The 23822-nt window shown below is 38.3% G+C and overlaps 1 protein-coding gene across 1 annotated transcript in view; it reads left to right on the top strand.

Moving 5' to 3' along the window:
- Nucleotides 1-23822, top strand: part of CHERP (calcium homeostasis endoplasmic reticulum protein) — a 31500-nt gene that overhangs the window by 4618 nt on the left and 3060 nt on the right. Inside the window, exons 3-14 of the mRNA XM_051972088.1 lie at nt 581-777; nt 1466-1603; nt 2397-2548; nt 6249-6360; nt 6958-7047; nt 7764-8052; nt 11105-11286; nt 13675-14104; nt 16110-16348; nt 21876-22009; nt 22969-23055; nt 23673-23816. Coding sequence (XP_051828048.1) covers nt 581-777; nt 1466-1603; nt 2397-2548; nt 6249-6360; nt 6958-7047; nt 7764-8052; nt 11105-11286; nt 13675-14104; nt 16110-16348; nt 21876-22009; nt 22969-23055; nt 23673-23816 — 2194 coding nt within the window. The remainder of the gene's footprint in view (nt 1-580; nt 778-1465; nt 1604-2396; nt 2549-6248; nt 6361-6957; nt 7048-7763; nt 8053-11104; nt 11287-13674; nt 14105-16109; nt 16349-21875; nt 22010-22968; nt 23056-23672; nt 23817-23822) is intronic.

The following is a 23822-nucleotide window of genomic DNA, read 5'->3' as shown; positions in this document are numbered from 1 at the left end:
TTTGCTTTGTTGAAGCATAGTGAGTTGTCCGTTACCTATCCTAGATCTAAGTTTCTTCTTAGGCAGAATAAGAGAATTAGAGTAGATAGTCAACTCTGAATACTGTGAAATTCTACAAACACTTATTTATGGAACCTTGAAAAAGGCCTTTCTCCTCTGTGGGCCTCAGTTTTTCTATCTATGAAAAGAATTAGTTGGGTGAGATCACTTGTAAGATCCCTTTCCAGCTTTAACCTCTGAATATAAGTCTTGATTCCTAGTTTCTTCCATCTGTGACATTCCATTGGCATGGTTGAAAGTTGGGGGTGGAGTAGGGGGAGAGAAAGAGAGACTAAAGTTGACAGGAAAAGATTCATTTGCAGGAAGAGAAAATCTAAAGTAGAGAACAATTTGGGGAGGAAATTTTTTTAATCTACTCATGTCTCTTTGACAGTTCAGATAGCTTTGTTTTTCCATATCTTTGAAGGAATCCTTTTGGTATAGAAACAGAATAAGTTTCAGAGCAAAACTGGAGAGAAGAATGGAAAAACTGAATATTTGATAATGGAATTTTTTTGTTTTATCTTTTATACCCTGGCAGTGATATGCAAACAGCAGACCCCAGAACTTGAACCTGCTGCCCAGATACAGCCCTTGCCACAGCCTTTGCCACAGCCCTCCTTACCACCAGCTCCAACCATCAATCCCTCTCAGGGAGCCCCTTCTATGGAAGAACTCATTCAGCAGAGCCAGTGGAACCTACAGCAGCAGGAACAGCATCTTCTAGCCATGAGACAGGTAAAGTTATTGTTATTTCTAAAATATTGCTGGCTCCTCACCCTCCCCACGACTCTCCCTCCTCATCTTCCAGTGAGATTCACCAGGTCACCAGATATAAGTGACTCTTTTCTGTTTGCCACCATTGATAATAATGGTTTTTGAAAATGCTTTGGAAGTTCTCTTAATAGAAAAAAATATGCAAATTTCACATTGTGGGGACATTAATGGGCATGGGAACTATGAAGTATAGCGTAGTACCAAGAGCCTTGGACAAAGAGATATCCTGGGTACTGGTCTTAATTTGGCCATTTTCCAGCTATTTAACCTGGGCAAAACACATCCTTTTCGTGATCTCAATGTATTTTCTATCAAATGGGACAAGAGGGGTTATTTGACTAAGTGATTGTTCTTTTCTGAAGTTTCTCTCAACTTTAGCTTACTATGTCAATTGGTTCTCTCTCAACTCTGGGTAATCCCATTCATGTGCATGCTAGTAAAGATTGATATGGTGTTAACAATTTTGTTAACTTCCTATGAAAACAAGAAGCTTAAGAAAAGAAAAGCATTTAACTATATAGTCTGAAGGCTGATCTTCCTCTTAGGTATAGGATTTTTTTAAATCTGGAATCCAGAATATAGTTAGTCCAGCTTTAAAGAAATCCTTGTATCAAATAAATGAAAATGTCTTTGGTCTGGTGGTCTTTAGGAGCAAGTTACATCTGCAATAGCCCATGCAGTGGAGCAGCAGATGCAGAAACTACTGGAGGAAACCCAGCTGGACATGAATGAATTTGATAACCTGCTACAACCAATAATTGATACGTGTACCAAAGATGCAATCTCTGTAAGTGACTCCTCCAGAAAGTGTGCCTAGACGGATGGGTATTGTCACTTTGAGACCAAGCTTTGGACCACTTACATTTCTTTTGGCTAGAAAGGAGTTGTTCATTCCTTCAATCATTTATTGGATTTGTATTCTTGTAGAGAGTTCTTCTGTTAAGTCACAGGTGTTTCATTGATTGGTCATTCTGATGACAAAGTGGCCATTTATTCCTTTGCTCTATTTTGAGAAAAAAATGAAAGTGTGGAGTAGGCTGCTTTATTAGGATAGATTCTGTGCTGTTGGGAAAAGTTCAAAAAGACCTTGCTGGGAATTTTTGCCTGAATATGTGATTTGGTGTGGATGAGTTCTAGTGTTTTCCCTAATTCTGAGACATGATCAGTGTAAAAGGAAGAGCATCAGACGAAAAGTCATAATGAAGGTTTGGATGAGGTTGAGACACTTGGCAAAAACACTTCATTCTCTCAACCTATTTTATCCCTTGTCAGTTCCAACTGACTGGCATATGCCTGGATAGGGGATATGCCTGAGCTTAGACTGACATCTGAGCATGGCCTACATATGACATTGAGCAGGTTGTTGACCTCAGAAACTCTCCTGTGCTTTTCAGATGTGTACATCATTTAGAAGGTTACTGCCATGACTACTTCTCCTAAGCACTTTTGAGGAAAATGTTTGTAAAATGTGGTGCAGAAAAGTGACCTAATCCTCACTGTTGCCATGATGATTCTAAGTGAAGTTTTAAGAATGTTTAAATTTCTAATCCAGTTGACAGTTATTAAATTGGCATTTCTAGGCGGGAAAGAATTGGATGTTTAGTAATGCCAAGACTCCTCCCCACTGTGAGCTGATGGCTGGCCACCTTCGAAATCGGATCACTGCTGATGGAGCACATTTTGAGCTGCGATTGCATTTGATTTACCTGATCAATGATGTTTTGCATCACTGGTAAGTGCTTTCCTTAAATATATTTTCTAAATTGTCTTCTGGGGTACTTAGCTCTTTTACACAGATGTACATTTACCTGTAAAGTTCTCTGGTTTTCTATTGTGTATCATTCTGTTATTTATCGTTCTCTGCCCTTCTCAAATCCCCAAATCTAACTTTTATAAATCTTGAACATACTCTATAATTACTTTACTCTTACATTTAGATGTGTATATATATACATACAAATTCAGATATAGCTATATTATCCTTTTGAAGATAGCTCCTTTTGCTGGCCTAGCCTATGTTCAGACTAATTTGTTATTTGGATCTGTTTCCATCTGTATATCTCAAAGTAGTAAGGGTCTGGTGTCTCAAAAGAGGTTGTTATTAAATCTTTAATGTAGAAAGATAAGATCAATGGGATGCATATATCTTAGCAAAGATTGTCCACCCTCTGGATCCCTATTATAATGAATTGTGTGCATGTGAATAAGTGTACTTTTCCAAACCATTCCTTAAATGTTGCCTCTATTTAATAGAGTGCTAAGATCTTTTATTCTCTTGACTTTTCACAGTGATAATTCCTATTCCTGAATCATCTCCAGCATCTAATTTTTTCTTTCCTTGTTCAGTCTACTATAGCTCACTATTAGAAAAAAACCACTACATGTATAGACCTCACCATCTACAACTTCCTTCAGTTTTAAGTAGTTTTTATGCCCTGGAATCCCTTTCTCACTCTTTAATATCATTCCAGTTTATCATTTTTCTGGACCCTGATTCAGTCTTACAGTGTGTTACCTATTTGTACTTGTATCTGGAAAAGATAAGGGGATCCTTTATTTCTATGTAGTATTTCTTGTATAGTTTTATGGTTAACATTTTAATGGTTTTATCATTACTTTTGTTTTCATGTCATAGTTGTTTCTCCTTAGTAGTTCTCATCAACAATCCTTTGTTGCCAAGAAATAAAGAGGGCGGTGGAGTTAGGGAAGACAACAAAGCAACTGTATCTAACAATAGAAACCACATTTTACATTCAAAGTTCTAACATCTCTTCAGAAAAGGAGATAGGTTTCTTTAATAGTTCTCCATACATGATTTTCAGTGTATATTTTTGAAATCATTGCTTAGATTCCTTTGCTTGTTCTTTCTTTATCTTATATCACTTCTTAAGAGTTATCCTTCTGAATTCTTCATAATTTTGAAATTATGTTCGATAATTTTAGTTCAATAATGTTAATTATAGTTCATTATAATTTAGTTCAATAATGTCTCATTGTATACATATATAGTGATGTGTGTCACAAAGTAATTGAATTTATTAGCAATACTTTTTTTAAACTTTTAATATAAAATATATCCTTTTGCTACAGTCATTTGTTTTGCAGAAATTGAATTGAGTTCACAAGATTTTAGTATATTCATTAGGAAAACACATCACAATGGATCCTATTAAGTATATGTAATAAATAGTCTATTATTTCTAGTCTTGTTATTCCATAATATTTTAATGGAGTTTAAGTCAGGCAAGTTCTCATTCCACAGCATCCTAGTTATCTCAGTATCTTGGATAAATATTTTAACTTTTGTGATATAGCATTATACAAAAACATATATTGCAGGATTCCATTTCCTCTGGGGAATTTCTGTAATTTGAGAACAGTTCTTCTCATCATGTCAATATATTGATCAGAATTTATCTTTCTCTCAGTAGGAATAAGACTTTCAGATCCACTGGAAATAAAAATTTCCTCAATTTTTTATTTGGGGGAAGGAGGGTGGCAGTCAGGAATGCGGATGTTTTACATGCTGAAAGTGATCAGATTTTACAGGATAATATGGATTCTTTTTTTTTTATTATTATTTTTATTATTATTTTTTTTTTGATAATATGGATTCTTAAAACAGCTTCTGTATATCTTGAATGAAAAAGTGAATTTCATCAGTAAAAGATTACCTTTTTCCATTCATTCCAGTCTTTGCATTGTCTTGCCTGTGAAAAGTATATTTTCTTGGGAATAGTTAGCAGCTGATTTTTTCCTAATGTTCTGTCCTTTCAACCTTAACATACCTGTGTAGAGGAGTGAGTGAGCAAACCCAACTTAAAATTTTTGTCTTTTGAAGTTTAATTTTAAATTATTTTGTAGTAACGATTTTTAAGTTGGTTGTGTTTTTATCTTTCTGACAGTATAATAGAACTTGTATGATCCCTGAATCACTTAGCTTCCTTCTCCACTTTATACCTTTTCCTATCTCCCAGCAATGACTCTGTATTAGCTCCTTGAAGAGCACCCTCTAAATAGACCTTTTGCACATTTCCTTGAAGTAACAGCTGTTCTTTCAAATTACAAAATTTAAGCTGAAATTTAACTGAAAGAGAGCATTGAAATATGTTTATATTGCACGCGATCCACCACTCACCTAACTGAGCTAAATGAAACAAACTCAGCTATGGAGTCATCTAGTCATAGTCAAACAGCCTAAGTTGGCCTAGGGTCATTAGGAATACATACATGAACAGTTACTGCTACATAGTAAAGCCCTGTAAAAATTATTGCAAGTAATGTGTGCGCCTCAGTGCTTTTCTTTGTTCAGCCAGCAAACTCATTTTGTTTCTACTTTTTGCTTAATGTGTTGCAAACATTATGTATAGAGTTTTTCTTACCTGGGGGATATGCCCTGGAGTGGGATTGCTCCGTTAAAGGGTTTGATTTTATTCAGGTAATTCCAAATTTATAATCAGACTGGTTGGACTCATTTATAACTCCATCAACTTCATATTAGTGGACCTGCTCTCTGCTTTTTCAACATTTATTATTTCCATTTTAAAAAACTGTTTTTGCCACTTTGACAGGTATGAGGTAGAACTGCAGAATTGTTTTAAGTTTTATTTCTCTTAATGATTTGGAATGATCACCCATTGATCTTACTTAATAAAACTTATCTTTCTTATCTCTTGGCATATGACTCTTATCCTCATATAATTATAAGAATTCCTTCTAAATCTTGGATTCTGGAATCTTACCAGAAATATTTATTGCAAAGATTTTTTTCCCCTCTTCTTATTCAAGGCTATTTTGATTTTGTTTGCATGACAGCTTTTAAGTTTTGCATAATGAAAAATCTGATTTTTTATTTTTTTATATTATCTACTGTGTCTTTTTTTAAAAAAACATTTTCATCACAGCCATGGCTGTGAAAGGAACTTTCTTTCTCTCAGGTTCCTTATCTTTGATCATATACCTTTTTGGAACATATCATATGTGGGGTAAGACACTGATTAATGTCTAATCTAGTTGCTACCAAATAGACTTTCTATTTTCTCAGGAATTTTTCATTGATAGATGTTTACTTCATTTCTTTTTCCTCTCTCCAAGCTTTATTGTTGCCCTTTGTGTTTATACCAGTTGTTTCTGAATATAACCTGACTTGTTCTATATCAAGCAAAAAAAAAGGGGATTTAAGAAAGAGTATGCAGGAGGTAGAGTCGGGGTGGATCCTAACTGAGCAGTCTGCTTCATGCTTGTTGTGTATTGGGCCCCTTTAAGGGCAAGGGCAGTAGAGGACCTCATCTCTTTTCTGGGAACCACAGTTCCCATCCTCCATTTCCCTTGAAGGTGCCACATCTCCAATAGTTACATTAAGGCATAAACCCTAACACAGGAAACTTCTCTCTCTCTCTCTCTCTCTCTCTCTCTCTTTTTTTTTTTTTAAGCCAACGGAAGCAGGCAAGGGATTTATTGGCTGCCCTGCAGAAAGTGGTGGTTCCCATTTACTGTACCAGCTTCTTAGCTGTGGAAGAAGATAAACAGCAGAAAATTGCCCGGGTAAGTAATTGTCTACCTTTCTCTTCTTTCTTGGCTTTGATTGAGAAAGCCTGGAAATATTGTTGTGATAAAAAGGATAATTTCTTGGTAAGCAGGATGATCTCAGAAAAACCTGAAAAGTCCTCCATGAACTCGAGCGACGTGAAATTTTGTGTACAAAGTAATAGCAATGTTGTGGGAAGATTAGCTGTGAATGATTTTGCTAATCTCAATAATACAATGATCCATGACTACTATGAAGGACACAATGAAAAATGCTATCCATATCCAGAGAAAGAATTAATTTTGTCTGAATACAGACTGAAGAATAGTCCCTTCTTTTTTTAACTTTGTTTTTTCTTGAGGGGTTTCTTTTTTTTGGGGGTGGGGGAATCTGTTTTCTTTCACAACATGACTTTTATAAAACTATTTTGCACAACTTCACATGTGAGGGTGGACGTGGGGAGGAAGGGAGAGAATCTGGAATGCAAAAGGTTTGAAAGCAAATGTAAAAAATTGTTTTACATTTAACTGGGAAAAATAAAAATATTAACTATTACCCAAAAAAAGGGATGATTTTCACTTCTATTTCTTTCTTCCTACTCTCCCTCTACCTAGCTCCTCCAGTTGTGGGAGAAGAATGGTTACTTTGATGAGTCAATTATCCAACAATTGCAGAGCCCAGCCCTTGGGCTTGGACAGTACCAGGTTAGTGTAAATAACCCTTCCACTTGCTTTTTTTAAATAACATGACCCAAGTAGATTAGATGCTGCTATCCCTACTATTGTTATTCATTTGTGAATGAGATCAGAAAACATCTCACACACACACACACACACACACACACACCCACCCCTGAACTAGCATTGATTTCCATCAATGGCAGGATTCAAGTGTGGTGAGCATGTCATTTATTTTTATAAAAAACTCATTTGTACACAAGTACAAGTATGTCAAAGTTCATCTATATGTTAAAAACTACTTGAGAGTTTTTAAAACTAGAATGCATATGTGGAATCTTTTCAAGATAAGTTGTGACTTGCTAATGAATATAGAGTAAGTGGGCCACCCTCAAAGACTTAGGGTGCTCTATGGGGAACATGGGAATTAGTAATAGACTGTCATTTTACAACAACTGGTGTGTTGTTTCGATCAGCTTTACTTATTTTGGGGGAGGGTACATTTTAGCAGACTTAGAATCTAATTGACATCAAATAGAGAATCTTAGTGACACTGAATAGGAATAAATGTAAATCTTCTTTAGGAAAAAGGAATCATTGGGAAGTTTACAATGATATAAAAAAGGAAATGGTGCTCATGAGATACTTAAAAAGTAAAGAATGATTCCAGGGGCTGCTGTTTAGATACCTGGTGTAAAAATGTTTTTTGGCTCATGTTTGACTTGTGGTTTTCATTGGTTTAGGCAACACTGATCATTGAATATGCAGCTGTGGTACAGCCAGTTCAGATGGCCTTCCAACAACAGATACAGACCTTGAAGACTCAACATGAGGAGTTTGTTAACAGCTTAGCTCAGCAGCAACAGCAGCAGCAACAGCAGCAGCAGCAACAGCAGCAACAGCAGCAGCAGCCACCCCCACAGCAGATCCAGATCCCACCCATGGAAAGCGAAGTGAAATCCACACCTCCCCCACCTGCCCCACCTCCAGCGCCCACACCTGCACCCTCTGCCCCTCCAACCACACAACCAGGTGGGTACGAAGCCATTTGGGCTGAGCCACAGGTCAGGTGTTATTCCAAGACAATCTGTACATCACTTTATTTCTAGAGATAGGCATCTGATTTCTGAAAGAGAACATATAGATGTTTTGCTTCATAGTTCTTGAAGTGATTGCTTGAGGTGGAGGAAGAAACTATAAGAGAGAGAGTGATAGTAAGAATATTCTTATCCTATTTTGGAACTGAAAAAATAAGTATAGAATGGAGGGGCATTTGTCTCCAAGTCACAGGGTCCATAAGTGGCAGAAACAGCCTTCACTTTTGGCCTTTTGATGTCATGCCTGGTTCTCTTTTCCTCTGACAGATCCACTGCAAATTTGTCTTTCTGCTATAGCTCAGGAGAGATAAAACTGTAGACATAATCTATTAAAAATTGTTTTATAGACATTTAAAAATTGTTATTCAGAAGCTCGTATTTTAGAGTTTGACTGAAATTTTTTTATTATAGCTTTTTATATTCAAAACATATGCATGAATAATTTTTCAACATTGACTCTTACAAAAATTTCTGTTTCATCTTTTCTCCTCCTTCCTTCCACCTCCTCCCCTAGGTGGCAGGTAGTCCCATACATGTTAAATATGTTAAAGTATATGTTAAATACACTATATGTATACATATTTATACAGTTATTTTGTTGCACAAGAAAGATCGGATTTAGAAAGAAGATAAAAATAGCCTGAGGAGAAAAAAGAAAAATGCAAGCAAACAATAACAGAAAGAGTAGAAATCTTATGTTGTGGTCCATACGCATTTCCCAGTGTTCTATCTCTGGGTGTAGCTGGTTCTGTTCATTACAGATCAATTGGAACTGATTTGGATCCTCTCATTGTTGAAGAGAGCCACATCCATCAGAATTGATCATCATGTAGTATTGTTGTTGAAGTGTATAATGATCTCCTGATTCTGCTCATTTCATTTAGCATCAGTTTTATGTATGTCTGACTTGACTTCTTTGTGTGTCATTATCCTGTTGTATAAAATGAGAACAGAGGATCTTGATGTGATCTTAGGGCCATAGCCCTGTAAATTCTTCAATTTACAGAGGATGAAACTCAAGCACTTAGTGATTTAATTACTTGCCCAAGGCTATCTAGCTAGTGTTTGCAGCAAGATTTGAACTATGGTCTTCTGGACCTAAAATGTAGCCCTCTATGAGTCAGCAAACATTTAATTAGTGCTTGTTGTGAGCAAAAAGATAGTCTCTGACTGCCAAGAAACTCACGATGTGATGTGAAAATGAGATAATCAACAGGGAGGGCACTAGAATTTAGGGTATTGAACAAAGGCTTCTTGTAGAGTATAGGAACTTGAAGAAAGCTAGGGAAGCTAAGAAGCAGAGTTCTAGAGAGACAGCATTCTGGACATGGGAGCCAGCTCTTGAAAAGGCTTGGAGCAGAGGACAGTGAGATAACACAATGGATAGAGCACCAATCCTGGAGTCAGAAGGACCTGTTCAAATCCAGTCTCAGAATTTAACAGTAGCTGTGTGATCCTGGGCAAATCACTTAACCCCAATTGCCTCATACCCCCCCAAAAGAAAGAAAATTATTGGAGCCCAAAAATGGGATGTTTTGTGTGAGGAAAACCAGTGGATTGTTGTAAAATTTTTAGAAGCCTGGAAAGTCATGGGGGACAAGTGACTAGGGTTCAAACGTCAGAGTTTTATTTTTGATCCTGGAAGTGATGTTCCATTAGCAAATGACATAGACCTTCAGCTTGAGGAAGATTATTTTGGTGACCAAATGAAGGACAAGACTATATTTGGGGAGAGGCTTAAGGCAGGCAGATGCACTGAAAGCCTTTTTCAATAGTTCAAGCTATCCTGGGTTGGTGTGAGTAAAGAGGAGGAAAAGATGTTGTAAAGGTGGAAATGATCAGTAGTGGAAACAGATTGCCAACTCTTCGGTTCAACAGTTCAGAGTTGAGTGTGTTTGACCAGGAGGATAATCATCAGCACTCTGGACAGTGATCGGGAAATTCAATAGAGTCTAAATGTTGGGGAAAAGAGAATGAGTTTTGTTTTGGACCTGTTGAGGTTGAAATGCCCAGTAGGCAGTTGATGAATAATGGAGTTAGAAGTGACGTCAGCCCCTCATTTGACTAAGGAAACTATTGTATTTTGAGGCTGTATTGTATTGGTAAGTGAACTGACTTCCAAGTGTATAATATAGGAATCAATCCACATCTTCCCGCCGTTCAGATCTAGCATTTAGCCTTTCCTACCACTTGAGTAGAGACTTTCAGCTTCAAATCTATCAGGCTTTGACTATATCATCTCAGATTTCTCATCTAGTCCTAAATGGTGTTAGCTCCAGGTTTCCTCCTTTGTAAAATGTGATCATAATATCTCAAAAGACTTGTTTTGGGACTCCAATGGGAGATTGTATACTAAGTGATTGGCAGATTTTAAAGTGCTTTACAAATGATCATTAACATCATTGTTTTGTTGTGATTTCGATTGGTATTAAAAAGAAACTCGTACTGTGGACTGGAGTACTTCTGTACAAGTAGTCTACTCCCAGGCCCACTCTGAATGCCTTTATTGTATCAATTCTGTCTGCAGCAGGAGGGGAGTTGGTCTTTTTCTTTATAAAATGCTGAAGTCTGTATCCCTCTGTCTTGTCCTTTACTTCTGCCTGTTGATGCCAAATAGACCAACTCTCCTCTTTTCACATGGGACCCCTTCAGATATGAAATGAAAGATGTTTCAAGCTGTAAAAATGGAGAAAAGGGGATGAGTACAGAATCATGTGATTTTGTTGTTACTGTTTAAGAAGTAGAATACTTAAGTATTCCAGAAATTGTGTTTCTCCAGTGTTTTAAAGACCATATTTGAGGTTTTATTCAGCATAATTTCTATAGTAATTATAAATAAGAGAATTGTGTTAGAAGCATCCTGCATTAGGTTTTCAGGCATGATGTCAGGTATGGCCTCTGGTCATACTTGCTGATGCCTTTACATGCCTGCTTTGTTTCCAGACACATGGCAGCCTTATATAACTGATTTTTTATTTCTCCTGTAGATGACAACAAACCTCCCATCCCAATGCCAGGTTCTTCTGAATATGATGCTTCAGGGGGAGGCGTACAAGACCCTGCTGCAGCCCCTGGTCCAAGAGGACCTGGGCCCCATGAGCCCATTCCTCCCAATAAACCTCCTTGGTTTGACCAACCTCATCCTGTTGCTCCCTGGGGCCAACAACAGGTACTGTATCAGGGAAGGAGAGTTATGTCACATTGTTGTTTCATTAAAAAAATTTCCTGGGTATTGGAACATTTGGGGAAATTCATGAACATCACAGGAAATTATAAAATATGTTGGATCAGGAGCAGCTAGATAGCATAGTGAATAGAGCACCAGCTCTGAAGTCAGGAGGACTTGAGTTCAAATTTGGCCTCAGACACTTAACACTTCTAGCTGTGTGACCTCCTAGGCAAGTCACTTAACCTCAATTGCCTCAGAGGGCTAGATAGGTAGATAGATGTGTTGGATCTGACCTATTTTCACAGCAACCCTAACTTGGGTGTTCTCCATAGAGGAGACATTTCTGAAAAGCTGCCCATTGGCAATGCTTTTCTCTCAGCTTCAGTTTTCTCATCTGTAAAATAATCTCTAAGAATCTTTCAAGCTCTAATATTGTCAGAGAATTAAGCTGAAATACATGAAAATGTACTATGTGAAGGATATTTTGGTTAAGTGCTGAAAGAGAAAATGTTCTCTTATGACATAGTCCTTATAGCCTAATAGGAGGGTGGAATGCATACATAGCTAACCGTAGTACAAAATAAAGTGCAGGAATGTTGGTGAGGCATAGAACCTCCTGGGAGGTGAGTACAAATTAATAGGACATTTGGTAAAAGTACAAGTTAATAGGACATTAATAGTAATTAAATGACCACATCAGGTAGAGAGGAAAGGTGGGACTAAAGAGAGATTAATACCAGAGTTAATAGAAGGTGTTTACAATTTGAGTTGCTTAAGCATTTTGTGAATGATCCAGAAGAGAGGGAGAGAGGGAAGAGAGAGAGAGAGAGAGGAAAAGTGGGTATCTACTGCACTAAGATCCTAACACAGAGGAGGGAAAAGGTTGAAGGTTACAAGTAAGTGGGTTTAACACAAGAATAAGGAGAACCTTGTGGCAGAATAGAATTGTCTGAGTAATTGGATTCAGATTCTGATCTCTCAGGTCTCATTCCAATCCTCTTTGTGACCAAAGAGTAGAAGGCAATAATAATTTTGTAGGGTGTCCTCAGTCTCATCTGTCAAGCAGGAGATTCTCTAGTAAGTTTTTAGTTTAGAGATATTTTTAGAAATTTTAGGAGAAGAAAAGGTTTGGAACCCTTACTGTTAAGAATTCTAAATACAAAGAGGAACAACAGGTTCTAGCCAAGGTTATGTACCACTTCTGCCATCCCAGGTTCTAAGGGCCCTCCAGCCCCGATATTCTGGATTCTAAAAACTCTCCCAGCTCTGACACCTTGTGTGTTCTAAGGGCTCTCCCAGTTCTGACCTAGGTTCTAAGGGCTCTTCCAGCTCTGACCTCCTGGGTTCTAAAGTTTCCCAGCTCTGACACCTGGGGCTCTCCTAGCTCTGACATTCTGTGTTCTAAGAAGCCTCCAAGATCTGAAATTCTACCCCCTTTAGGAAAAAAAATTAAAACATTCATTTTTAAAATTTTGAGTTCTAAATTCTTTTCCTTGGGGCAGCTAGATGGCACAGTGGATATATGGAACACTGGCTCCTTGAGTCAGGGGAACCATATTCTTTTTCTCCCTGTAGCCCTTCTTCCATCCATCAACAGGGCAAGCAATGTAATATCCATTTTACACATAAAATCATTCAAAGCATATTTCCATATTATCCTGTGTTGGGGGCCTCCCTCCTTGCCCCCCAAGAAAAATATAGTATATTCTGTGACTTCTGATTTACCTTTCTAGTACTGTTCAATCATGCCTGATTCTTTGTGACCCCATTGGGGGTTATCTTGGCAAAGATACCAAAGTAGTTTGCCATTTTCTGGCTTACTTTATATATGAGGAAACTGGGGCATGCATGTAGGGTTAAAAGATTTTTGTCCAGTCTGACCTCAAATCTTCTCCACTCCAGGCCCAGCACTGTGCACTATGGCGCCACCTGGCTGCCCTAGTACCATTCTGTTACTTAAGTTTTAATCCTACAAGAATGTGTGACTTTGTGATTCCATTGATTAAATTCACAAACTTTTCTTTAGTTTAGAGATATTAGTTAGTCATTCTTTGTGAGTTGTTTTGACTAATAATTTGCCCTGTGGCTGGGTGTGGTAATGAGCCTCATCTAACTCACCTAATTTAAGTGAGTTGGGTCATCAGTGGCAGATAGAAATATTATCACTGTGTTTATATTTGCAACTATTCCAGCTATGTAGAATTAAATACTTTCATACCATGTTGAAGCATCAAACTGTGGTGAGCCCAACTTAGCAGGCCTATCAAAAATATAAATGGACTAAGAATTGTGAATTACACATTATATATGTGTAAAAACATGTGTGCCTTTGTTCTCTCTTAATTGGCTTAAAAGTAGATTATGTTATTACATTCTTTATTTTTATAGCCTCCTGACCAGCCTCCTTACCCTCACCACCAGGGACCTCCTCACTGTCCTCCGTGGAACAACAACCATGAAGGAATGTGGAATGAACAGAGAGATCCAGGGTGGAACAATCAGCGAGACCCTCCATGGAACAACCAACCAGACCCTAACTGGAATAATCAATTTGATGCCCCTTGGAATAATCAGCATGAGCAGCCCCCTTGGGGTGGTGGTCAAAGGGAACCACCCTTTCGGATGCAGCGACCACCCCACTTCCGGGGACCATTCCCTCCCCATCAGCAACATCCACAGTTCAACCAGCCTCCTCACCCCCACAATTTCAACCGCTTCCCACCACGATTCATGCAGGAAGATTTCCCCCCTCGACATCCATTTGAGAGACCCCCATACCCTCATCGTTTTGATTACCCTCAAGGAGATTTTCCTGCTGGTGAGTTACCCATTGATAATGCTCTTACTATTTATTCTTTCAGTTGGGGATGGTAGAGAAAGCAGATAGATATATATATTATATATATATATGTCATAGGACCATATATATATATTTTTTAATTTTTTTAATTTTTTTTTTTTTTTTTTTGCTGAGGCAGTTGGGGTTAAGTGACTTATCCAGGATCACACAGCTAGGAGTTGTAAAGTGTCTGAGACCAGATTTGAACTTGGATTTTCCTAACTTTAGGACTGATGCTCTATCCACTGTGCCACCTAGCTGCCCCCAGATCTACTATTTTCAAAACAAGGAAATTAAAGAATCCAAGCTCATCGGCTATTAATTCTTATGCCCACAGAGCAGTGTTGGGAAGGGACCATCCCTTAAGGTGCAGATCCAGTTGACAGTATGGTAACTCTGGGGAGAAGTTTATCAGCAGAACCAAGACTACCTAAGTGGAATTTTTTTTTTAACCATACTAACATAGGACCATACGCATAGGGTATGAAGTGGCTAGATATTTTTTCAGCAGAGAGAATACCCATCTCAGTGAAATCAGAGCCCTTAAGTTATTTAAGCAAGACCTTTCATACATAAATTTTCCATTACTTCACAAAATCTGATTGGGTATCCTTCATCTTCCTTCTACCTGTGTTCAGGTCCCTAGTATAACTGCCTCTCTGCAAATTTCATCCATATTATTCTCATAAATCCTCTAGAAGGGCTTCTGCTAATTTCATTTTCTTATCATTAGCTAAGCTTACACTTGAAGTTACATGAGTAAGAGGCAGGAAGAGATGTTTGAAGTACATGGGATTTCCCACCAGGGCACCAAATGCTGGTCCTAGCTGGGTGACCTTTGGCAAGTTATCTTTTCTTCAAAGGGAAGTGACCCAATTAGATGGTAGTTTAAGTGCTTTTCAGCTATTCAAACCAAGGGAGCTCTGGGAAGTTCTCCAGTGTTCTTCCTTGAAATGAGTTCCAGGGAGGTGACTAATTTTATGTGCCCAGAGCAAATAGAGAATACACATCAAGCATCCTACAGGTCTTAAAGGGTTATACTCTAAATGGAGCCCCTGTTATAGTAGCAGGGTAGCATAACTACACCCTGACATGGCTTTATGGATGTTGTACCATTTAGTTCTTACCCCAACCCTGGGAGGTAATTGCTATTATGATCCTCATTTTATAGATAAAGAATGGGAAATCAGAAGAGAGTTAATCTCTATCTAAGGCAGAATTTGAAAGTGAATCTTCTGACTTCACATCAAGCATTCAGTCCATTTCATCACTCAGCTAATTTGTATCTGAACCAGATCTAGGTTCAAGTCCTGGCTGTACTTGAACTCTGGTAACTCTGGTGAAGTCACTTATACTCTCAAGACTCCAGGCAACTCCCTGACGTTCTTAAGTTGTATAGCAGCAGGTGCCGTCCTTCATTGGGAGTTCCCTCTTCCACAAAGACATAGATCCAGCTCTGGCCTATTATCATCAGATCATTCTAATCAGTCCCAGTCCTGTTGGTTCTAATCTGTGATTTCTTCATAACTAGACTTTGACAAAAATAGGACAGAAATCCTCTGTAAATTCATCCAGTTCAGCATTCATTTATAGTAGTGTTTCTGGGGAATTAAATGTTCCTTATAACAGTGTTCATCTAATGACCCTTTTGCATGCTAAGCATCTTAATGACCCTCCCTAACACAGTCAGATGATGAGTACTCTTTCTAAAGGAGACAGTTTGTCTTTTCTTTCATTCATTCAGTGTGACATATCCACTTCCCCCAGCCAGCCTGAGATATAGGAAGTAGCTGGAGCTGTATTCAGAGATTGAGTTTAGAGCTGAAGTATATGAACATGTCTGGAGTCCATCTGGAAATGAGGATGGTATCTTTTTAGCAAGCTTGTTACTGCTTTTTTGGAGAGCTTTTTGTTGAATAATGTACTATTTATTATATGGTCTCTAATAGCCTGTAAGTTCTTATGTTCCATCCTTTGTGTGTAGAGATGGGACCTCCTCATCACCATCCTGGCCACCGATTGCCTCATCCTGGGATCAACGAACATCCCCCATGGGGTGGACCCCAGCACCCAGACTTTGGGCCTCCCCCTCATGGCTTCAATGGCCAGCCTCCTCACATGCGAAGGCAGGGGCCTCCTCACATGAATCATGATGACCCCAGCTTGGTCCCCAACGTCCCATACTTTGACCTACCTGCTGGACTGATGGCTCCTCTTGTGAAGGTAAAGTGGCAGAACTCAGAAATGCAATGAAATTCTCATTGCTCTGGTCCATTTCTGGGCAGTCTTGCTGATCTCTGTCTGCCCTGAGGTTTCTCTCTTTTACGTATGTCCATGTGCCACTTTCTTTTTTAGCAACTGCTTCCTAATTTTGCTCCTGTGAATGTCAACTTCATTAACGGCTATTTTGAATTCATCCTTTACTTTTCCCATTGTAGTTTACCGGGTGGACTTTACTCAGGTATCTTTTTAAAGTGTGATGAGAGACTTCTCAGCCAGGAGCTGCTGCCAAAGCTGGATTGGTCTGTGAAAGCATTTGCCTTCAGTGATGCTTGACTGTTCATCCCTTCCTCAGTCACATAACCCACTATTGTCTTAAAACTGCTTTTACTTATTTGGAAAATTCACTGCCACAAACATTTGTTAAATGCATACATTTAAGGGGCTAGGGCCCTGTGCTTAGTGCCCAGATGAGGGAGATAGAAAACTAAGTACAACTGTGTCAGTCACAGTGATGGTAACTTAGTATGGTTCAAAAATGTACTGTTTGGAGTTGAGAGACCTGTGATCAAACCTTGGCTCTGTTTTTTATTGTATAGCCCTGGCCAAGTCAATTAACTTTTCTGGACTTCAGTTTCCTCCTCCATAAAGATAGTGCTGAACTAAATGTGTGCTAACAGATCTTCCAACTCTAAATCTTTGAATCTCTGACCTCTAGTCTTTTGCTTATCTTGATCCTACACCTGGAATGCCCTTCTCCCTTTCAACTGTTCAATTCCTTCTCATGCTACCTTCCCCCCATCTTCCATTAATGCCACAGTCTTACTTATTTTTATAGCATTTTGTTTTTCATTCTAATGCATGTGATATATTATGTATTCTTCTACTTCTGCTAGATTGTAAGCTCCACTAGGGCAGAAACTGTCTTCTTTAAACTTGGTATCTCTACCAACACTTAGTACAGTTCTCTGCATAACATATGCACTTAATAAATGTTTGTTGAATTTAATTTAATTTTTGGATGCCCTATTTAGGAGCGTTATTCAAAAACTGGAGGGCATACACTAGAAATCAAGGAACTAGGAATGGTTAATCTGGCAAAGAGGCAACCTATGTGGGTGAGAACTGTCTGCAGTGTTTGAAGGGGGAGTCAAGTAGAAGACCCCAGAGGCCAAAACCAAGGGCAATGGGTAGAAGTTACAAAAGGCAAATTTAGTTGTCACAGGACAAACTAAGCAACCTGAACAGTCCAAAGGTCATGTGGCTCCTTTTGGGAACAATGGGTTCCCTATAATTTCAGGTCTTCAAGAAAAGATTTCTTTTCAGGTACAGGTTGGACCATTTGGCCTCCACTTCTTTCAAACTGAGATTCTTTCATCCTGTGAATTGAATCTGGTGCCATCTTTGCTCTCTGGAGTATTGTTGTAATGGGACTACAACACATATACAAATATTCATTATAACAAAAAACCAAGATAACAGTTATATAGTACTTTAAGGATACTGCAAAGTACGGTGCTTACACTCACTTTGTGAGATGGGTATTTCAAGAATAATAGTCCACATTTTACACATGAGGACACTAAGGTCCAGACGAGTGAAATGACTTGGCTAAAATTCATGCAACTGACATCAGAGTCCAGCCCAGATCCTTTTTCATTCCCAACGTCACTGTCCTTTCCTCTATGCTTCATTACCTTTCTAAAGAAGTGCATCAGGTGGTAGAAGAGAGACTATCATTTCTGTCAGATCAGAGAAAGGAGGGGTTGTATTCACCCAAAGTATGAGGTCAGGCTTTGTGGAGGAGGTGCCCTGAAATGGCCTTCAGGTTCTTCATCTCTAAAATGTGAGCTTTGGTAACATGCTTCCTCCCAACTCCAGCTCTGTGATTCTACATACATAAAAGTTTAATAACTAGAGATGAAGGAAGGCCAGCAAAGGGAATATAATGACATGTGAGAACAATAAAGGATATGTGCACCTGTCCAGTTAGGTGCAACTGTAGGATACATGATAGAAAAGGTATGAGAGAAAGCTGGAAAAGGGAGTGCAGTCTCTGGGAAGGGTTTTCAACTTTGCTTAGCCAGCAGGCAGTAAGAAATCATGGAAAAGCAGAACTGAGGAGGTGGTTAGTCTAAAAGAAAGATTAATTTGAAGCCTTAGGAAATACTCATCAAACCAATGAGGAAACTACTTGTCCAGGTGAGTGTCAGTAGGGACCTGAAATAGGAATCTAACAGTAATAAAAAGATAAAACCAGAAGGGAAGAAGATAAAAGAGCTGCCTTCATTTCTATTTAGTTCATTATTTTTCATCACTCCTATATTTTATTTTCAGCCCCAATATTGTCAGAAGGACCATCCAGATAAAGGCTCTGAAAGCTATCTTAATTGCAAAAGTATGAGAGAATTCCTTAAGTTTCAACTCCTTCCCCATTATATTGTAAACCTCTGCACAGATTGTAGTTAAGGGAGTGAGGACTGTTGGTTGCTGCTCTCACCACCAGGCCAGACTGTCTTCGGTATCCTGCATGGCACTCCTGCCTGTTTTACAAGTTGTTAGACATGCCCACACCAGTGTTGTTCTATAGTTTTACTCAGGCCATTCCTGGGAAGGCATCATTGTAAGAAATTCTAAGTATTACTGAGCTGTAAGGTGAAAGGTACTTAGTTGGGTGAGAAAGGTGATAAATACTTGCAGTAGACGAAAAAGCTGTGTATATGGAACATTGCTATCCTTTTGTATTCAAAGATGGTGTTTACTAACAGTGTTTCTGGTATCAAAAAGAAGCCACACAGCTAGCAGAGAACACAGTAGGTACTTAATAAAAAATACTTGTTGGAAAAATCTGACTCTTCCTTCTCCTTTACCCTATATATAAATTAGTTGCCAAGTCCTGTTGATTCTCTCTCGTAATAGCTTGTTCCTCAGCCTCTTCCTTTCTATTCTAAGTGTTACCAAATTAACTTGTCGTCTTACCATCTGAACTCCTGTATGTTACTCTCTTTAATTGGTTTTCCAGTCTAGTCTCTCCCTGATCCAGCCTTCATAGGCTACTAGCATAATCTCTCCACCATACAGGCTGGTCTGGCTACATCTCTCCCCTACTCTAACACTCAATAGTTGTTTCCCATTGCCTTTGAGACAAAATGCTGTTGCATAGTCTGGCATTCAAGGCCTTTAAGTTTTAACTCATTGCAGCTTTATCTCCTGTTATTCCCCTTCACAAACTATATTTGTGCATTTTCTGTCTTTACATACCCTGTACATTATTAGCCTCTGTCCCCAGTTGCACCCACAGAAATCCTTTCCTATCTTCAGTAGCCATCTTAACTACCACCATGTCAAAGAATTCTCTCAAAAGGTAAAGGAACCAACAAAGAGAAATGCCATGGGGTTTTTATCTGATTCTAACCAACAAATAAACTGGGACTTGGATAACAATATGGATTGTACCATGGATTTGGAGCAGAGCATATTTCAAAGAATTCAGAAAAAGGGTAGTTAGGATCTTACGGACTAAAATTGCCCACAGGAACTTGACCTAGTAGATATGGGAAACCCAGAACAAAGTCTGAAGGTACAAAGAGAAACAGTTCTAGTATGGAATGGGAAAGTATCTAAAGACATTAGCATTCATGCATAGGGAACTCACCAATCAGCTTAGTGAGATTTTGTAAAAATGTGCAGAAGAGGAAAATAAGGGTGAATAACAGGATGACCTGAGAAGTGATTAACAGTTGCAAGGTTAGTGTCAGAAATGTTAAACCTCAAAGGTTTCCTTACCCAAGTAAAGCCATGAGTAACAAATAAGGCTTTTAAAATTTTTCTTTGGATCAGCAGGACAAAACTTTTGCTTAGAATAATGAAAACAAAGCAGAGTTCATTTTCTGCTTTTTTTTTTCCTCTGCTAAGGAGATAATCTGTGTATGGAAAATGACAGAATAAACATAGCTAGGGAGGAGTTAATATCTAAGCTAAGAAAACTAGAACCTGTAGTTCACCAGGATGAGTTCAGATCACCTTGCCTAGATGAAATACATCCTATGAGCTAGTGTTCCAGATCGTGGATATAATGGGAAGAACTGGGGATATACTGCAAGACTGGAGGACAAATGGCCTCCTTTTTTTCTCCCCTTCTTTTAAGGCAACAGAAAAGCTACAGGCCAATGAGTTTTGACTTGAAGTTCTTGGCAAAATTCTACAACTTGTTATAAAAGCAGTAATTAGTGGATAACCACAAAAGTGATTCTACAGAGTCATCCAGAATAGGATCTAGTTGATTGAGTTACTCTGTTGATAAACTAAGGGAATATTGCAGAACATTCTTACTTAGATTTTAGTAAAGCATTTGACTTTGTCAAATGTCATTCCGTTCATGTTGAAAAGATGGAAGAACATGGGACTAGTTACAAAGTGGATCATTAAGGGTGTGATATCGGCTTGAAAAATTTCCAAAGGTGCCAGAAATCTGTGCTAGACCTCAAGCTGTTTTAACTTTTTTTTCAGTGACTTGGATAAAAACACACATAGTCTGCTTATTAAATTTGCAAAATTGAGAGGAAGTAGCTAATATACTGGATGACATGATCCAAATGTTACTAACAGACAAAAGTTAAAATTTAAAAAAAAAATCTGTATGAAATTTAATATCTTATAGATTTTCAAAAATCACTTTCACAATATTGCTATGTCTTTGATGGTATGAAAAATTACATGATTTTCCTGAACTCCCAGTTCAGAATGAATGAACAAATCTGGGATAGCAACAAGAAGTGAATTCTGCTTTGATTCAGCCCCTTCTTGAGGCTTGTTTGCAAGTCTGGGAACCACATTGAAAGCTTCACAGTGTTCCTGGAAGTACAACTAGGATGATGAAAGCCCTCAGATTCATGCCATATGAGGAATCGCATGGAACTTGATCTGGAGGGAAGGGAAGGGGACTATGATAACTGTCAACTATTTATATGAAGGACTTTTATTTAGATTAAATATGTTCTGCTTGGCCCCAAAGGATGAAGTGGGAAAGAAGTAAAATTGTTTTATTTAAAGGGAAAACTTTCTAACTGCTAGAGACATAGTAAGATGGAGTGGGCTGCCTGGAGAGGTAGCAAGTTCTTCCTCAGTCAAAGATTCCAGGCAAAGACACAGTTTGATTGGTCCTCATGTTCTGTTTAGCTTGGCCTAGATGGCTTCCGAGGTTGCTTCAAGCTGACATCCGTGATCTTGATTTCCTCTTTACCTTCCCCTTTGCAGTTTGGAATTAATCTTTCTCCTTGTCTCTTGTATTACGGCTTTTGTCCTCATATGTATGCACTTATCATGTTCTAATTCACGTGTTATTTGTGTGCATGTTGTAGTCTCTTGTTAAGCTGTAAGCCCCATGAGGGTAGGACTGTCTTTGTTCCAGCATTCTTAAGAGTGTAGCAAAGTGCCCTATACAAAAGGGAATGCTTAATAAATGTTTATTTGAATTGACTTGGTAAGTGAATTGTGTGGTGTATCAAATGTGTGTTTTTATCTCCTGCAGCTAGAAGATCATGAGTATAAGCCTTTGGATCCAAAAGACATACGTCTTCCACCCCCCATGCCTCCCAGCGAGAGGCTCTTGGCAGCAGTGGAGGCATTTTATAGTCCTCCATCCCATGATAGACCTAGAAACAGGTAAGGGTTGGTATGGTGTAGTCACTGTCGCCCAGACAGAGGAGAGTATGGAGATTCTGGTCTTAGCACTACCACCAATCATTCATCTGACCTTGGGGAAATCAGCTTATTTCTATAGCTTGGTTGGGTTATCTAAAAATAAAAGTGATGGAAATAATAGTGATAGTGATTAATAGCAAGACTTCCTACTGCACAGAGTAGTCAAAAAATCAGAGGAGAGCTAAGATATTTTTACAGAAGAGAGGGATTTAATTCAGCCAGGCCTGAGCTCTAGGTATAAAAAAGCATTTAACCCTTTATACTATCCCCCATTCTAATAGTTCTCCCTGGTCTTTTTATTCTAATATTCACTCATTGTTTATTATTCCTGATCTTTCTGCTTTATCCTACCTTTTATTTGCATTTACTGTCCAATCTGCTTCAAAACCCAGTTTTTCATTGAAGCCTAGCTCATGTCCTGTATCCTATAGGAATTTTTTTCTGACTGATTCACAGAAAAGTTAATCCCTCCCTTCTGACTTTCTTTTACTTTTCTCACCCATCCTGAGCACTTAACACATTCTGCTTAAGTCTGGTTTTATCTGATTGTATCCAAAGAGTCCATACAACTACTTCATAGTTGGTTGAACTGGATTTAATTTGCTGGATTAAAATGAAAAGGATGAATAGCCTTTTAAATAGTAAAAATTAGAAATTAATTGATACTTCAGCCATTTGCTAAATTATTTGAAGCTAAGAGCATCTAGTTCTCCAACAAACTACAATATGGTTGGTAGAAGTTTTTTCTATGTAAGATTTTCTTTGGGGCTGCTAGGAATGATAATATGGTATGGCCTCGGATATTGGGGACCTCTGATCCAGATTTTGCATACTCTATAAGTTGTTTCTAAAAAAAAATATGACATTTAAAGAAGAGATGCTCAGAATTAGTTGTTCAGGAAAATATACGTGTTTTACAGTGAAGGCTGGGAACAGAATGGGCTGTATGAGTTCTTCAGAGCAAAAATGAGAGCCAGGAGGAGAAAAGGGCAGGAAAAGAGAAACAGGTGAGAACTTTTTTTAAAAAAATTTCTGATGCCTTGAATTGTATGTTCAGACAAATGGTACTCCTGGGGCCCACTTACATGTTTAAAATAAGACCAAAGTCATTACCAATGTCCTCTTGCTAATACAATAGGATGTATGCCTTGTTTGTCTTAATCTGCCTTCAACAATAAGAAATCATGCTGAATTGTGACTACTTGTTAATATTCAAAAGGAAAATCAATATTTGCATTAGGAATCAGCAGAATCCCAAAATCAGGAAGTAGGATTGCTTCTAGATGCTAAAACCACAGCATCCATATTGTTTTTGGGAAATTGTTTACTAAAGACTTTTAATATATCAGGAAGGAAAAAAAGCAATTTAGGTTTAAAAACAGGGTGTTTATTTTAATATCACTAGGGGGCCTCTAGTCAGATTGTTTATTCAAGTTCTTCAGTAAGACTAGATGAAAAAGTGTCCTGCCCTTTTTTCTTCAGAGGTAAGATGTGGCTAGTTTTTAAGCAAAAAAAAAATGTTTAATTTAGGGCAGGTTTAATTAAATATTTGTATTTTGTGGGTGTGGCTCCAGATATAGTAGAGCTATCAAAATATTTTGCTCACTATAAATTCTCTTTGCAGTGGACCTTCTAGATCTCGTAGCAGGTCTAAGAGTAGAGGTCGTTCTTCATCACGATCCAATTCAAGATCTTCCAAATCATCTGGTTCATACTCAAGGTCACGTTCTCGCTCCTGTTCTCGTTCATATTCACGATCCCGGTCTAGGTAGGT

The sequence above is a fragment of the Antechinus flavipes genome, chromosome 1 (genome assembly GCF_016432865.1).
Source record: "Antechinus flavipes isolate AdamAnt ecotype Samford, QLD, Australia chromosome 1, AdamAnt_v2, whole genome shotgun sequence".
In the NCBI taxonomy this organism is placed as follows: Eukaryota; Metazoa; Chordata; class Mammalia; order Dasyuromorphia; family Dasyuridae; genus Antechinus; species Antechinus flavipes.
This window is presented reverse-complemented; position numbering and strand designations above follow the sequence as displayed.